Below are 16,207 nucleotides of genomic sequence, written 5' to 3'. Positions count from 1 at the left end.
GGAGAGATCCTGGAGATGAACGCACAATTAAACAGAGATTAGATGTATGTGCTGTTGTGTATATATGTGTTACGCCACGGTTCTTCCCCCCTCCGCCTTATCCCTGCGTGAATCTGACTGCCGGCCATATTAGGAGCGAGATCGGACGTCTGGATCTCGGCTGGAGATTTACTCAGGCTGTGGTGTGTGCCCTGCTCTGATATGTAATCATGCAAGGGTTAACCCCAGGGCTAATCTCCGCTGGCCTCTCGCTCGACAGGACGCTCGCTAACTTGTCCTTCAAATGTGTGTCTCCTGCCTTCCACCCCCCCCCCCCCCCCCTCAGAGTCGCCACTGGCTGGGACTGGGTTTCTCGGCCTCTGTTGGGGGACGAGGTTTTCTGCTCCAAAGGGGCTGTGTCCTCACAGCTCAGAACTCTGGGTAATTGTACCTTGGGGGAATGTGAACAGTGACTGGTGACTGGAGGGGACGTGTGAACCTTTAAATATAAAAGGAATCGTTTCTACCAAACCATAATAATAATAATAATAATAATAATAGTAGTCCGACTTAACTTTCAGTGGAAGTCAATGTAAAGATGATTTTAGCCCCTGTGCCCTGGGTGTGAGAGCAGTGTGACTCTGTTTTCTAAAGTGATGGAGAACCATCCTGTACATCTGGGAAGAACTGGGATCCACACACAACAGTGCATTCAACATCAGACACCGACCTCACTTGTGCTTCTGTGGCTGCCATCAAATCCTCACAGCAGTGTTCCGTCATCTAGTACAGAGCAGAGGGGGTAGCTGCAGCACAATAGGGACAAACTCTCCATGAATATCTTGGATAATTAAGTGTCTGTAAACTTTTGGCCATGCAGTGTATGTAAATGCAGTGTGAAGTGGCAGGCGTTTTAAACTGGGGCTCTGGAGCAGATGTGTCCAGTACAGTGTGAGTGTATGTGATGTGTGTAAGTTCATAATCCATATTCACTGTGTTTGAGCGGCATGTACATGTTTATACCTGTCAGTTATTACTTCATTATCATAACCACAATATTCATAATACACCCACAACAAACTGTTTCACTGAAAGGTAAGAATGCCTTTGCTGTATTTTATATAAATTGTATAAATTGTAGGGACACAGTTTGGAACAAGATATTTCATTTCTCTTCATTGATTTGGATTGGATTCATTTGATTTATTATATTTAGTTATAGAAATAGAGATAGAGATACAGTTATGTTCATATATTTGTATTATAAAAATGTCGTATGAAATATGTTAATACAAATGTATTTGCAATAATAATAATAATAATATTAGATATTATTATTAATATTATAGTAACCATAATAGTACACTTTTATGCATTTATATTATATTATATTTATATAATTTCAGTATGTTTAAATGTAGTGATAGTTATAAACATTTCTGTACGTTCTTCTACTAGGTTCACAAGGCATGGTGTCATTGGGCATTTATTAATTCTGTACTTTTAATCTTATTCTGTGTAACCTGATTAAACCAAACTAAATGTTTTTATTATTTATTTATTAATTAATATGTTATTATTATTATTATTATTATACTGACACACAGTAATAAAACGTATTAACTTATTAAAATAAAATATAGACTGATTCATTTGCGGTGTTCATCTAAAATTATAAATGTTTACATTTCAATGTTGTTTTTGCAACTGTCAAAACTGTTAGGAATTTATTAAACTCAGTTATTTCAGTTATGGACCATTTTTGCTTCTTATGTTTACATTCCTCTGAACAGATTTTACACAGTTAGTGAAGGTTAATCTTAAAATTATGAATAAATTAATTAAAAAAAATAAACCAAAACAACATTAAAAATGTCGAGTAAAATAGCATATTAGTGCAGAATAATGGTAAAACCAGTGCCTTTGTAAAATTAGAGAACTTTTAGTGCAGTATCAGTGTAATATCAGTGCAGTATTAGTGTAATATCACTGCAGTATTATTGTAATATCAGTGCAGTATTAGTGTAATATCAGTGCAGTATTAGTGCACTTTTAGTGCAGTATTAGTTTAATATCCATGCAGTATAAGTGTAATATCAGTGCAGTATTAGTGTAATATCAGTGCAGTATTAGTGCACTTTTAGTGCAGTATAAGTGTAATATCCGTGCAGTATTAGTGTAATATTAGTGCACTATTAGTGTAATATCAGTGCAGTATTAGTGTAATATCAGTGCAGCATCAGTGCAGTATTAATGCACTTTTAGTGAATTATAAGTGAAATATCCGTGCAGTATCAGTGTAATATTAGTGCACTTTTAGTGCAGTATTAGTGTAATATCAGTGCAGCATCAGTGCAGTATTAATGCACTTTTAGTGCATTGTAAGTGTAATATTAGTGCACTTTTAGTGCAGTATTAGTGTAATATCCATGCAGTATTAGTGTAATATCAGTGCAGCATCAGTGCAGTATTAGTGCACTTTTAGTGCATTATAAGTGTAATATCCGTGCAGTATTAGTGTAATATTAGTGCACTTTTAGTGCAGTATTAGTGTAATATCAGTGCAGTATCAGTGTAATATCAGTGCACTTTTAGTGCAGTATTAGTGTAATATCAGTGCAGCATCAGTGCAGTATTAGTGTAATATCAGTGCAGTATTATTGTAATATCACTGCAGTATCAGTGTAATATCAGTGCACTTTTAATGCAGTATTAGTGTAATATCAGTGCAGTATCAGTATAATATTAGTGCACTTTTAGTGCAGTATTAGTGTAATATCCGTGCAGTATCAGTGTAATATTAGTGCACATTTAGTGCAGTATTAGTGTAATATCCGTGCAGTATCAGTATAATATTAGTGCACATTTAGTGCAGTATTAGTGTAATATCCGTGCAGTATCAGTGTAATATTAGTGCACATTTAGTGCAGTATTAGTGTAATATCCGTGCAGTATCAGTATAATATTAGTGCACATTTAGTGCAGTATTAGTGTAATATCCGTGCAGTATCAGTGTAATATTAATGCACTTTTAGTGCAGTATTAGTGTAATATCAGTGCAGTATTAGTGTAATATCAGTGCAGCATCAGTGCAGTATTAGTGTAATATCAGTGCAGTATTATTGTAATATCACTGCAGTATCAGTGTAATATCAGTGCACTTTTAATGCAGTATTAGTGTAATATCCGTGCAGTATCAGTATAATATTAGTGCACATTTAGTGCAGTATTAGTGTAATATCCGTGCAGTATCAGTGTAATATTAGTGCACATTTAGTGCAGTATTAGTGTAATATCCGTGCAGTATCAGTGTAATATTAGTGCACATTTAGTGCAGTATTAGTGTAATATCCGTGCAGTATCAGTATAATATTAGTGCACATTTAGTGCAGTATTAGTGTAATATCCGTGCAGTATCAGTATAATATTAGTGCACATTTAGTGCAGTATTAGTGTAATATCCGTGCAGTATCAGTGTAATATTAGTGCACATTTAGTGCAGTATTAGTGTCATATCCGTGCAGTATCAGTGTAATATTAGTGCACATTTAGTGCAGTATTAGTGTAATATCCGTGCAGTATCAGTATAATATTAGTGCACATTTAGTGCAGTATTAGTGTAATATCCGTGCAGTATCAGTGTAATATTAGTGCACATTTAGTGCAGTATTAGTGTAATATCCGTGCAGTATCAGTATAATATTAGTGCACATTTAGTGCAGTATTAGTGTAATATCCGTGCAGTATCAGTGTAATATTAGTGCACATTTAGTGCAGTATTAGTGTAATATCCGTGCAGTATCAGTGTAATATTAGTGCACATTTAGTGCAGTATTAGTGTAATATCCGTGCAGTATCAGTGTAATATTAGTGCACATTTAGTGCAGTATTAGTGTAATATCCGTGCAGTATCAGTGTAATATTAGTGCACATTTAGTGCAGTATTAGTGTAATATCCGTGCAGTATCAGTATAATATTAGTGCACATTTAGTGCAGTATTAGTGTAATATCCGTGCAGTATCAGTGTAATATTAGTGCACATTTAGTGCAGTATTAGTGTAATATCCGTGCAGTATCAGTATAATATTAGTGCACATTTAGTGCAGTATTAGTGTAATATCAGTGTAATATCAGTATCAGTGTAATATTAGTGCAGTGTCTGTGGGCTGATAGCGGCGCGTTGGCGGCCCCTAGCGACCGCTGGCTGAAGTGCAGCATTGACTATGACGCGCGGGTCACGTGACCTGCTCCAACATGGCTCCGGCGGCGCAGTGAGAGGAGCCTCACAACCACAACAATGTTTTCAATCCTTCTGCATCCTTCCTAACCCGCGCCCCCGGCCCTTTACCGCCGCGAGAAGAGCGATAAACACCGCGTAACCCTCTTATAAACGGCATGCGCGCGTGGACTTCCCGCGGGTAGAAATGGAAGAGGAGCTGGAAACTAAAGCCAAGAGAGAAGTAGGTCCTGCCTCTGAATGAAAAGAGTTTCACAATCCGCCTCCATCCGGAGAGACGGGGCTCTTAAAGAGCCGCAGACACAGTCCGCGCTCACTTCACACACTCTCTCACCTGCTCTGTGTTGTCTTTTCTCTCTCCCTCTCTCTCTGCAGACGTTTTTACGGGTGAGGGCCAACAGACAAACGCGACTGAATGGTACGTAATGTTTACACTCACCTGAGAAACTCACCTGTCTCTCACACTGCACCTCACTCGTACATGTCCCCGTCCTGCGGCAGTACAGCCGTGTCCACTAGTCTAGGTTCTGTCAGAGTGAGGAAATGTGCGCTAATGAGGTGAATACATGCTTTAAAACCCACACTCCAATGCAAGAAAGTAGCAGAGTAATAAACATTTATGAGCACAAGTCCTGCAGGGTTACACCTGAGAACACCCAGTGCCTTATCACTCTTCTCCTGCTGCAGTGACACTGACGTGGTGGTGGTGTGTTAGTGTGTGTTGTGCTGGTGTAGAGTGGATCAGACACAGCAGTGCTGCTGGAGTTTTTAAACCCTGTGTCCACTCTGTCCACTCTGTGAGACACTCCTCCCTCGTTGGTCCACCTTGTAGATGTAGAGTCAGAGACAGTAGCTCATCTGTCGCTGCACAGTGTGTGTCGCTCGTCCTCTAGTCCTTCATCAGTGACACGCTGTCGGCTGGATGTTTTTGGTCGGTGGACTGTTCTCGGTTCAGACACTGAGGGGTTTAAAAACTCCAGCAGCACTGCTGTGTCTGATCCACTCTACACCAGCACAACACACGCTAACACACCACCACCACGTCAGTGTCACTGCAGCGCTGAGAATGATCCACCACCACATCACATCTGCTCTGTGGGGGTCCTGAGCGCTGAGGGACAGGGGGCTAGCAAAGTATGCAGAGCAATAGATGGATTACAGCGTGTAATTGTAGAACTACAACACGCTCCTGTGTCTCTCAGTGGAACTCAGAGAATGGACAGTGAGTGTAGAAACAAGATGGTGGTTATACATTATTACTGTTATTATTTTTTATATATTGAACATAAAAATACATTTTTTAAAATTGGGATTTGCTTTGTTTGTTTATTTATTTGTTTCATTGTCTTTGTGAAATCTCACCTCTCACCAATGGCCCCCAGTGCAATTCCTTCACCGCCAAAATAGGGGGCGCCACACAGTTTTAATCCCTCTGCATTAAAGTAAACAAATGAGGCCATGGGAGTGACTCTTTTATTGATTCACTACGTCATTAGAAAGTAACCGATTGTCCAATAGACAGCCTAGGGCTGGACAATAAATCAATATCAACATAATATCACAATATAAAACGCTGTAATAATTAAACTGATTTAAAATATTAGCCTCTTGTCTTTGTCAGTATTTTTGTTTGATGGTGATGTGTCTGTTTTATTGTTCGTATCGTTATCGGAATGATATCGTATTGACCCTCCGTATCGTCCGGCTCTAAGAAATAAAACGAATGTAGTTTCTGTTCCCTAAGCCAAATAATTCCCAGAACCCGACCTAGGTCCAGAGCGCTAGCCCTCGGTGCTGACGGACCAGGCCCTCACTAATGAGGCTAACAGTTCCCCGAGTTAAACACACGTCTGCCGTGACCTGAGCACGTCCTAATATCCCTCGTCCTGTGCGTTCTCTGCAGTTCCCTTGTCTGTAGCGCCTGCCCGAGCAGAGGACCTCTTTAACCCTTCGCTTCTTGATATGTCAACAGTCGATGACCTCTGCTGGTGCAGGCGCTACGGCAAGGAAAGCATCAAAAGCTCCCCCACCCCAGTGCCCCGAGGTGTGCCCCTAGCTCCATGCTGCCTTCACAACGGTAAGACCCCCCCCCCCCCCCCCCACCACCACCTCCCCTTCCCCTCTGAACCCACCACCCACCTCCACACCGGCCGCCGAGGCTAATGGAGCTGTCTTTGTTTAAACCCACGGCCCCTCTCCGCGTATTTCACCTCTCATCTGAGACGCTGGCTGAGAAAACTCCTGCCCTCTCTAATTAATCTGCCTCTTTCTCTTCCCATTTAATGACGCCCAACGGCCCCCTCCATTACTGTCCGCTGAGAGATTATGAGACGGGGCCCATCTCTCTCTCTCTCACTCTCTCTCTCCCCTCGGTGAAGGTATCACACGTCCTCCACCCGAGTCCCCTCGGCCTCTTGGCAATCGCGGCCCCCTAAAAATTAATGTCCCTGTGCACCATTTGCAGTTAAGAAAAAGCGACAGAGACTTACGGCGCAATAGGCTCTGTTCTGCTGCGTTAAATTTCTAATTATGCACGTGGGGAGAGGAAGCCGGCCGCCTGGTCATTCTCACGCGCGAGCGTTAGGGGTTGGCGTCTGGCCGCAGAGGCCTCGGGGCAGAGCCGTTTCTCTTTCGCCGCCCTGGATGACCACTGCTCTTCACTGCTCCACAGATCGGCCTAAGGGTGGTTAGGGCTCTTTTTCCGGCTGCTCTTTCACAGCCATGTGTGGCCGCGCTGTGCAGCAGGCGTTTGTGCTCAGGGACTCTGCTGTCACAGTGCAACAGCAACTCCTGTCAGTAGCTGTTTGGTTCAACCAGAGCCTAGTGGAGCAGCTTATGGTTTACTGTCAGACCCTGAAATGTCAGACGTGACGGTCCCTGTCAGAGCACGAGGCAGCCTTCCTATGACAATGCACATTAACACTGGCCGCCTTCATAATCTCATTAACTCCTTTATTCTTATTGGAGATTAATCGGCTCAGACTCCTAGCAGCTCGTGAGAGAAATAGCCAGGGTCTAGAAAAAAAGAAAAAGAGAGAAATGATGACTACATGTACTTGTTGTTGCTCTTTTTTTAATTTCTCTCTCTCTCTTTCTCTCTGTCTCTCTCGCTCTTTCTCTGTCTCTTTCTCGCTCTCTTTCTGTCTCTTTCGCTCTCTCTCGCTCTTTCTCTCTGTTTCTCTCTCCCTCGCTCTTTCTCTGTTTCTCTCTCTCTGCCTCGCTCTCTCTCTCTTGCTCTTTCTCTCTGTTTCTCTCTCTCTCGCTCTTTCTCTCTCGCGCTCTCTCTCTCTCTTTGCTCTTTCTCTCTGTTTCTCTCTCTCGCTCTTTCTCTCTGTTTCTCTCTCTCGCTCTTTCTCTCTGTCTCTCTCACTCTCTCTCTGTCTCTCCCTCGCTCTCTCTCTCTGTCTCTCCCTCGCTCTCTCTCTCTCGCTCTTTCTCTGTTTCTCTCTCTCTCTCTCTCTGTCTCTCTCTCGCTCTGTCTCTCTGTCTCTCTTGCTCTTTCTCTCTGTTTCTCTCTCTCTCACTCTCGCTCTTTCTCTCTCTCTCTCTCTTTCTCTCCCTCTCCCTCTCTCTCTGTAATGTCACTGCAGCCCGGATTGGAAAGATGAAGCGGCGGAAGCCAGAGGATGGACAGGTATGTCCACTGTGCAGCGCTCCGCTGGAAGGGACTGTGGATGAAATGAATAGGCATGTGGAAGAGTGTCTGTTGAAGGTAGCCTTTTGATCCCAAGGCCCACTGGCCTCCGACTCTCCTCTAGTGTTCACGCTGTCTCCTCCCTGCCTGCTTCTTCCTCTGGACATCAACGACTGCAAACCATCTCCTATCCACACACACACACACACACACACACACACACACACATATAAAACCTGTAATTGCTGCTTACGTCCACAACAGCAGTCACACCGTTGTCCAGGGGAAGAGGTCTGGCCGTCACACTTTCCTGAAGGAGAGATGCTCCCACTTTCCTCACACGTAGAACAGTTTCTCCACCATGTGGCGAGGTTGACATCCTGAACGTTTAAGAGATCAGCTTTACTTTATTAACATCTTTTTATAAAGAAGTATTGAGCTTCTCTGGGTGGTTCAGGATGCAGCACCTGCCCATTCCTCTCTAACCCAGTAGCACTAGTGATACTAACACACTCTCGGTGGTCGGGTTTGACGTCACGCTGCATGTTGATTAGCTGTTCACCTCAGTCCTAGCGTGGGTTGGTTCAGGATGTGCTTTATTTTAGTGTGAAAGAATACAGCGTCTGCAGTGTGTGCATCGTCTCATGGGCTTTTTTTCTCTCAGAGGGAAGGAGGCCTGGAGGACGACCAGGCGGACGTGGAGGGGGAGAACGGCACCCGGTTCGAGGAGTACGAGTGGTGCGGCCAGAAGAGGGTCCGAGCCACCTCTCTCCTGGAAGGAGGCTTCAGAGGTGAGCCGTTTACAACCAAGACGCCCAAATAACCCGTTTAACCACGTCGCGCCCCCCCCCCCCCCCCCCCGAATAACACACTAATGTCCTTTGACAGAGCGCGGGGTTGGGTGGACTGCGCACATGCCTGGGTGAATGTATCATTAGTGGCCACGCTCCAGACGGGGGTCAGCTCCAGCAGGCCTGGGTTCAGCCCTGTAAGGAATGGAAGGAAAATGCATTTGGCTGCGGAGCTGACCTGCCGAGTCCAGCACGAGAAGATTTGTGGGGGAGAAATGGACCGGTGACCTTTGGTTGTACCCCGGCCAGCCGTGTAATTTTAGCTTTCGTCCTGCCTCCTTTTCTCCTGGGAATAGGAGACACAGCTACGCACATGCTGCGAAACCCACACCTGGCAAACTTCTTCCCAAAGTTTCCAAAGGAAACAGCATCGATTATAAATAATTCACTACATCTGATGAGTTTCGTTCGCGCTAGTCCTCCTCCCGCGCCATGGCTTTGCGTTAAAGCCAAAGCCGTGTTCAGTCTTTGATGCAGCGTTAACCCAAAATTGCACAGCTCCTCGGGAGCGCCGCATGAAATTTGCGCTTTGGTTATCGAGAAAACGTCGGCAATCTGCTTTCCGTACGACCACAGTCGGCGAAGAGCCTCTCCTCCTCGGGGGCTTTTTAGTAAACTTCAGCCCTCTTAATGCAGGCAAGGCAGTTCGATCGCGAGCGAGAAAAGTGAATAACAAAGCCACAAGCGTGGAGAGGGTGAAAAACAGCTTAGCGTCTCCTCTAAGACCCGCTAGACAACGGGTCTGGACGGATCAATTGGGGAATGTGACCAGCGCTCAGTCGGTGCAGGAGATATTCAGGCTTTCATCTGTAGCTGAGAGGCACCCTCTCGCAGCCCTGTGAAGTGACAGTGATAGAGAGCCGGAGCCACACAGAGGTGGCTCACTGGCTGTAGAACACTTGAAAGCCCCCCCCCTCAAGGCGCTCAGAAAGGTGGATTTGCCTTGAAAGCCCTCAGCTAAAGTCCTCCAGCGGCTGGTGGACCCTCGGAGCGGAATCCCTTCAGTCCCTGGGAGAGGAGGCAGATAGGGGGGTTGAAGAGAACCTTCAATGGGATAAGAGGGCTATCAGCTCTGAAGCTCCAGCACCACTCTGTCTCTCTCTCTCTCTCTCTCTCTCTCTCTCTCTCCCTCCCTCTCTCTCTCTCTGAGGGCCAGGAAGAAAGCTGAGGGGGAAATGCTTTCAACTGAACAAACAGATCATGAGAGAAGGAGGGGAGAGAGGAGAGAAATCGAAGAGGATCAGTTTTTTGGCGTAGAAGCGCTTGGCCCTCCCGTGTCCCAGGCTTAGCAGAGCTGTGGGCCTGATGAACAGATAGGGACGGCGGCCACAGAGGACAGAGCAATAGATCGACGGAGATGGAGAGAGACGAGATGGAGGAGATTTGGCGCCGAGCACAAGGGACGCCCGAGCCTTTGTAAATCATTTCTTTAAAGCTGGCTTCTGTACTTTTCCCTCCTCCCTCTCTGGAGTGGGACATGCTAAATGCCATCCTGATTGGGGCAACTCTGACCTGTGCTACATGCTGTGGAGGGGATGATAAGTGTCATGGCAACAAGGTGGAGGGCCTGAGTGTTGTCCGTGTCATTTTTGTCTTGCGGTTTTTTTCGTCCACTCACGTTAACCGAGTGCTGTCACACTTTCCTGCTGTGGCATATGTAGATTAGCACGGGGTGTCAGCTGTGACATATGTAGATTAGCTTATAATATTCGCTACCACGGGGCAGGGGCAGGGCGAGGTCAGCGTGTAAGCCTCGTGTAAGGACTGGGGGATGATGCGACTGGTCCAGCGTGCAGACGGAGAAGAGCCTATCTGTTTGGTGATGTTTGATTTGCCCACACTGTTTGATATTAACAACTCTCTGTAACTGGTAATTGGCCCAAACCTGAAGTAAACAGGTTTTCCTTTTCAAAATGAATCAAAGCCCACAGCGGTGATCTCCCCCAGTATAAACAGCCCAGTGTGTTCCTTTAAATGATAACGAGCCACTCGCCGTTCACCCTGACCCTGAGCGCACAGCCTTTTTCGCTCGGTTCCCTTTCCTCTCCGTTCTTGTTTCTTATTTCTCTGCGCTCGTTGTATCCGTTTTGCTGCGTTTAACCTCCTCTCTGGTCTCCCACATAAACACGGCTCCAGCGCTGTGATTGAACAGACTCGGATGAGGGGGCGGAGCCATATTAAAGTCTCTGTACTTGGACGTAGGCAGCACACAGCTGACTGGCTGGTCTTGTTTCACTGTGAGTGGGTTGGTGGTCTCACACATTAATGTCTTCTTTCAGGAAATGAAGGCATATGTGGATCAACCTCCTCCTGTCTGAGGTGTACATGACTTGTGCTCTCCTCCCAGTCGTGGACTACGTCTGCTTAACCAGCCCTGGTTACACATCTCCACTGTGTGCGTGTGTGCGAAGGATGCAGTATTGATCGGTGTGTGTTGACGGGGGGAGAAGGAGGCCCGTCCCAGTGGAGGGGAGGGGGCGGGCGGAGGGAGGCCGTGCGGCAGCGTGCATAATGCGGCTGAAAGGCAGTTAGAGCGGCACTGACCTTTTCAGCACAGATTAGATTGCCTGCCAGGAACGCTTAACAGCAGCGCTTGCTGCAGCAAACCAGCGACACACACGCTTCCCACACAACACACACACCTCTCAGGTGTAGATCCCCTACAGCGATCCAAGGGGGCTGGATTTGGGTGTATGTTTTCACATCTGCACCGGCTGGAACGTGTGTTTATCCTGTTCTAGTCCAAACCTGAGGCTAACAGGAAGTGCCACGGCCAGACAGCGCCCACTAGATCAATGCTCCAGAACTGCCTTCCTTCCTCTAGCTGTACATTAGTAACTACCTCGCAGGATCCATAGCTTGATCAATTGATTGGATTAACAGTGATTTTTTTTTGATTTTTTTGGAAGGGGGGGGGGGGGGCTGTGTGCTGTGTGGCCTGCCACATCTTCCCAGGCCTGGGTGCCATTAGTGGTCAGGACAATCTATTTATTTGGATTTCGTCTCTTTCCTCCGGTGCTTGTCCCCACATCTCCACAGTAAATTAACAGAAGATTCAGCGTCGTTGGCAGGTTATCGCCTCTCTGATTCTCTGAGTGGCTGCTCAGCCCCCCGTCGGTGGCGCAGGTTTGGCAGTGGTTTCTATAAGAAGCTGTATGAATTGAATTCTTGGCTACTACTGAAGCCTACGTTTTTCATCAGTTTCAATGCGTTTGACTGAAGCCTCACTGACGGACAGGTACAGGCCCTGAAAACAAAACCTGTTGGATATTAATGTGTTGCTGTTTGGGCTTCATTTTAGTCATTAACTTGTGCTAAGATTGGAAGCGCACCAAATTAATATTAAGAGTTTTTCTGTAACGTGTACTTTACAATTAAACAACATTATGGCAGCTGTCGCAGTGTTAAAATAACGCTACATTCCCGAACATTACCATGAAAACCACCACCTTTAAATCTCCTAAACGAGCCCATACTTTTGGATACAATCATTTTCCCAAGTTTCCGACTTTTTCAGTTCCGATACCGATAAATAAACTTTGCGTATCGGTCGATACAGATGCATCGTTGAATTAATGAACCATACACCCCCCCTCTTTTGGGAGAGACTTGAGGCTTAGACATTACTAACACAAATATCAACAACGTATAACAGTAAACACATAGATATCTATTTGTCACTAAAATGAACAGTGGTGCAGGACCTTGGCTCGGCGTTTTAAATTAAAAAAGAAGAAAAAAGAGTCAAACACACAGTAATCAACCTTATTTTTCAATATTTAGTGTAAAACAAATCCAAAATCTAGCAGCTGAACCTGAGAATACACAAATACATTGGTCAAATACGATCAGTAAAAACACTGTAAACATTTAGTGAAGTTTAAAATAAAATGTAGCATCTGGAAATGAGAAGTAGCTTAAATACCTTGAACTGAAAGTGAATGGACCTGTTTATCCAATACACCACAGTTAATATCGTTAATATCGGGACCGATATCCGATCCTAATATCGAATCGGTGCAGCCCTTTTCCCAAGAACAGAACAAACCGAGGCACGTTTCTTGTCGCACTTTTTTCCTGATGGAGCTCATAATGAACGCAGCGACCGATGAATCCCTCTCACTTCACATTTGTAGGTTATTTTTGTTGTTGAATAAAATGGCGGTTGTCGTTTTTAACGTAATGCAGCAGTTACACAACAATGAGGAAATGAACGTAGAGTTAAAATTGTCGCACAACACGCTTTAATCAGTTAAATATAAAAGAAGTCCGTACTTTTTCACTTTTCCAACTGGAGCCCCCTGAACGAGGAGAGCAGATTTATGCAGCCGAGGCATTGTTCACATATGCCAGCGCAGCCACAGGGACCAAATAAAACTTAAAAGGTTCTTTTTATTTGATCACTAAAACCCATCGGTGCGTCCTTTTATAAAAAATGAAAAATGCGGGGGGCGGGGTGAGCGTTTGCGATGTATTTTATCCTCTCTCCGGCCTGTGGGGCTCCCTTTATGGAGGTGGGAGAACTGAGGAGAGCTTGTCCTTCTTCTTGTCTCCTTCACTTTGACTCCAGCCGCTGAAAGCTTTGGTTCCTCTGCCTGTGGTCGGCGTGCGTGCGCCGGCTGTCTGCTCCTCTGCTCCGGCGTCAGTCAGCTGGATGAGAGGAGGCAGCAGTCCACTTTCTCTCTTTTCTTTTCACTCACATTCTTTCCGTACACGCTCCCCCCTCCACCCAACACCACTCAATCAGCTGTGTCCACCCCCCTCCCCACACGGCCTCAAAAGCCGTCAGCCTGCCGTGGATGCGCTCCTGCCCTAACCGGAGCTGAAGGAAGCAGTCAGCCGCAGGCTGGAGTTTGTCTGTGCGCTCATCACTGGGTTTATAGAGGTGCCAGTCAGGGGCTGCACCCTTCCTCCTGACAGTCACGTGACGCTGGCCCTGTTCAGCCTGCAAGAGATACCTGCGCGGGGCCACAGCCGTGTCCGCTTCAATCAGACCGCTGGGGCGTCTAATTAATGTCGCTTCGGCCTCGGTGAGAAGGGAGGGGGCAGGTGGGGGTGAAGTAAACTGAAGAACAGCATGAAGATTCAAAGTCACTGCAGCTAAAGATGCTCTAAAGCTAGGTTTTAGTGTTGACACGTTACAGCTGCACTGGGCTCCCCCTGCAGGTGGGGATTAGTTTTTACAGCGATGTTCTGAAATCCAGGGGAGGGAGGGGTGAGCGTGGATCCCTGCCACTCGTCCTGAAGATACATAGTGTAGTTTCTGCAGTGCTGAACCCTGAGTAGCAGCGACAGAGGCTCAGTTCTCTGTTATAAAGTAGTAATGATGCTATTCATTCTTGGTTCAGTCTTGGCATGTGCAACTCACACAGCTCACCCTAAGCTCACACACAGCTCACCCTAAGCTCACACACAGCTCACCCTAAGCTCACACACAACTCACAACCAGTTCTCACACAGAGTGAAGCAGCTGCGTCAAGTGAGGCACATGTCCGTTTTCATCTTTCACCTCTCAGTTTTTTCAGTTTTTAGCCCTTTTTCTTCCTTCTCCACTCATTTTCACCAGTTCTCCACGGTCCTTACACTTCTCTGCTCTTTGTTTCCTCACATCACCGCTCTGGTCCTGCACTCTACTTCAGGAAGAGCACATAATCAAAACGCCCCATTATTAATTCGTAGCTCCAGATTCATGTTAATGCAGTGAGGAAGTGAGTTTTTTGTAATGTGTTTTATTTTAATCCAGACATAACTAAAGGAAAATTTCTCTCTCTCTTTCTCTCGCTCTCTTTCTCTTTCTCTCTCTCTCCTCTCTCTTTCTCTCTCTTTCTCTCTCTATCTCTCTCTCTGTCTTTCTCTCTTTCTCTCTCTCTCTATTTCTTTCTTTCTCTCTCTTTCTCTTTCTCTCTCTCTCTCTCTCTCTTTCTCTTTCTCTTTCTCTCTCTCTTTCTTTCTCTCTCTCTCTTTCTCTTTCTCTCTCTCTGTCTTTCTCTCTTCTTTCTCTATTTCTTTCTTTTCTCTTTCTCTTTCTCTCTTTCTCTTTCTATTTCTCTCTCTGTCTTTCTCTCTTCTTTCTCTCTTTCTCTATTCTTTCTTTTTTCTCTCTCTTTCTTATTCTCTTTCTCTTTCTCTCTATTTCTCTTTCTCTCTCTCTCTCTCTCTCTCTCTCTATCTCTCTCTCTCTCTCTCTCTCTCTCTGTGTGTGTAAAACAGGCACAGGGTTTGCCATGTGCAGCACGAAGGAAAGCCAAGACAGCGACGCTGACCTGGGACGTAGACGGGGACGACACACTGGAGTACGGCAAAGCACAGTATCCTTCACTGAGCGTGCACGGCTATAGGGCTGTCTCGGGGCTGGGCTCCTGCTGCCTCACCGTGTTTGTTTGTGTCGGAAATGAAGTGTTGTTGAGCCCTTAACCGAGTGTTTGCAGGTACACTGAAGCAGATATCATTCCCTGTTCTGGGGAAGACCAAGGGGAGACCAAAGAACGCGAGGCGCTACGCGGAGCTGTCCTGAAGTAAGCGGACACTGTCTGCGTTTTCGCTGTTGTTTCTTTGTCTCATGAGATCTCGAGGTCAGTTTCAGCACGCTGAGTTTGTCTGTGTGTCTTTTTCATGAACAGTGGTGGCATGCCTTCCAACAGGATAACGCCGGAGTTCTCCAAGTGGGCCAGCGACGGTGAGTTTTATTTTTCTGAGTGACATTTAATTGTGAGCTGAGCAAAGTGTTTCAGGCTTGACTCTCTGTCCCCTGTATGACGTGATGTGGCCGTGTTTTCCACAGAAATGCCGTCCACCAGTAACGGCGAGAGCAGCAAACAGGAGGCCTCAACATCCACTGCACCCAGGACCTGCAAAAACAGTGAGATTGAGAAGTGAGTGTGATCTAAAGTACACACACACTCACACACACACAAGCACGCCCCTGTCCTCTGGAGGCCTACTGGTGGCCAGCATATTGGGGTGAGATGAGTTTGTGTAGGCACTGGCGGGTCATAAATGATGCATTTAGTGCGCTCATCTCTCTGGAGCAAGCCTCGATCACAGGGAGGGGCTTGGGGTATTGATCCCAGGCAGCTGAGTCTCGTCTGGGCCAGACTCCCCGCACGGCTCGCGAATGCTAATGCTCCGGTTCCAACACTCACACACACACACACACACACAGTATGCTGATAGTCACAGCAGAGCACTTATTAGTCACAGTGGGGTCAGTATTCTTGTTGTGTGAAGTCGTAACGGAGGAGGAGTCTGAAGGAGAGCCGTGAGGGAGAGGGCAGGGCTGGACAATCCCAGTTTAACCCCCTTAAACTTTAATCGTATACGAATATCTGTTTTTAAGGTTTACTTCTCATTAACAGCTGTGAATAATTGTGTAGTTACCTTCAAAATAATAAATGAAGTACTAAAGGGAGTGAGGTGTTGACATGCAGACTTTTGGTTTTCCAGGGTTTAAAGGGTTAAAGGTAAATTTAACGCTCTCATTTCCTGATCCTGATTCCTAATTGATG

At 45.8% G+C, this 16,207-nt stretch overlaps 1 protein-coding gene across 1 annotated transcript in view; it reads left to right on the top strand.

The window, feature by feature from the left end:
- Nucleotides 1-4,171: 4,171 nt before the first annotated feature.
- The window catches only part of rnf220a (ring finger protein 220a), a 27,180-nt gene continuing 15,144 nt past the window's right edge, over nucleotides 4,172-16,207 (top strand). The window contains 9 exon segments of the mRNA XM_066681077.1: nucleotides 4,172-4,440; nucleotides 4,593-4,635; nucleotides 7,808-7,929; nucleotides 8,516-8,642; nucleotides 14,913-14,968; nucleotides 14,970-15,010; nucleotides 15,131-15,217; nucleotides 15,323-15,378; nucleotides 15,484-15,574. Coding sequence (XP_066537174.1) covers nucleotides 4,405-4,440; nucleotides 4,593-4,635; nucleotides 7,808-7,929; nucleotides 8,516-8,642; nucleotides 14,913-14,968; nucleotides 14,970-15,010; nucleotides 15,131-15,217; nucleotides 15,323-15,378; nucleotides 15,484-15,574 — 659 coding nt within the window. The 5' untranslated portion in view covers nucleotides 4,172-4,404.

This window comes from Hoplias malabaricus, chromosome 9, assembly GCF_029633855.1.
Source record: "Hoplias malabaricus isolate fHopMal1 chromosome 9, fHopMal1.hap1, whole genome shotgun sequence".
NCBI classification, from domain to species: domain Eukaryota; kingdom Metazoa; phylum Chordata; class Actinopteri; order Characiformes; family Erythrinidae; genus Hoplias; species Hoplias malabaricus.
This window is presented reverse-complemented; position numbering and strand designations above follow the sequence as displayed.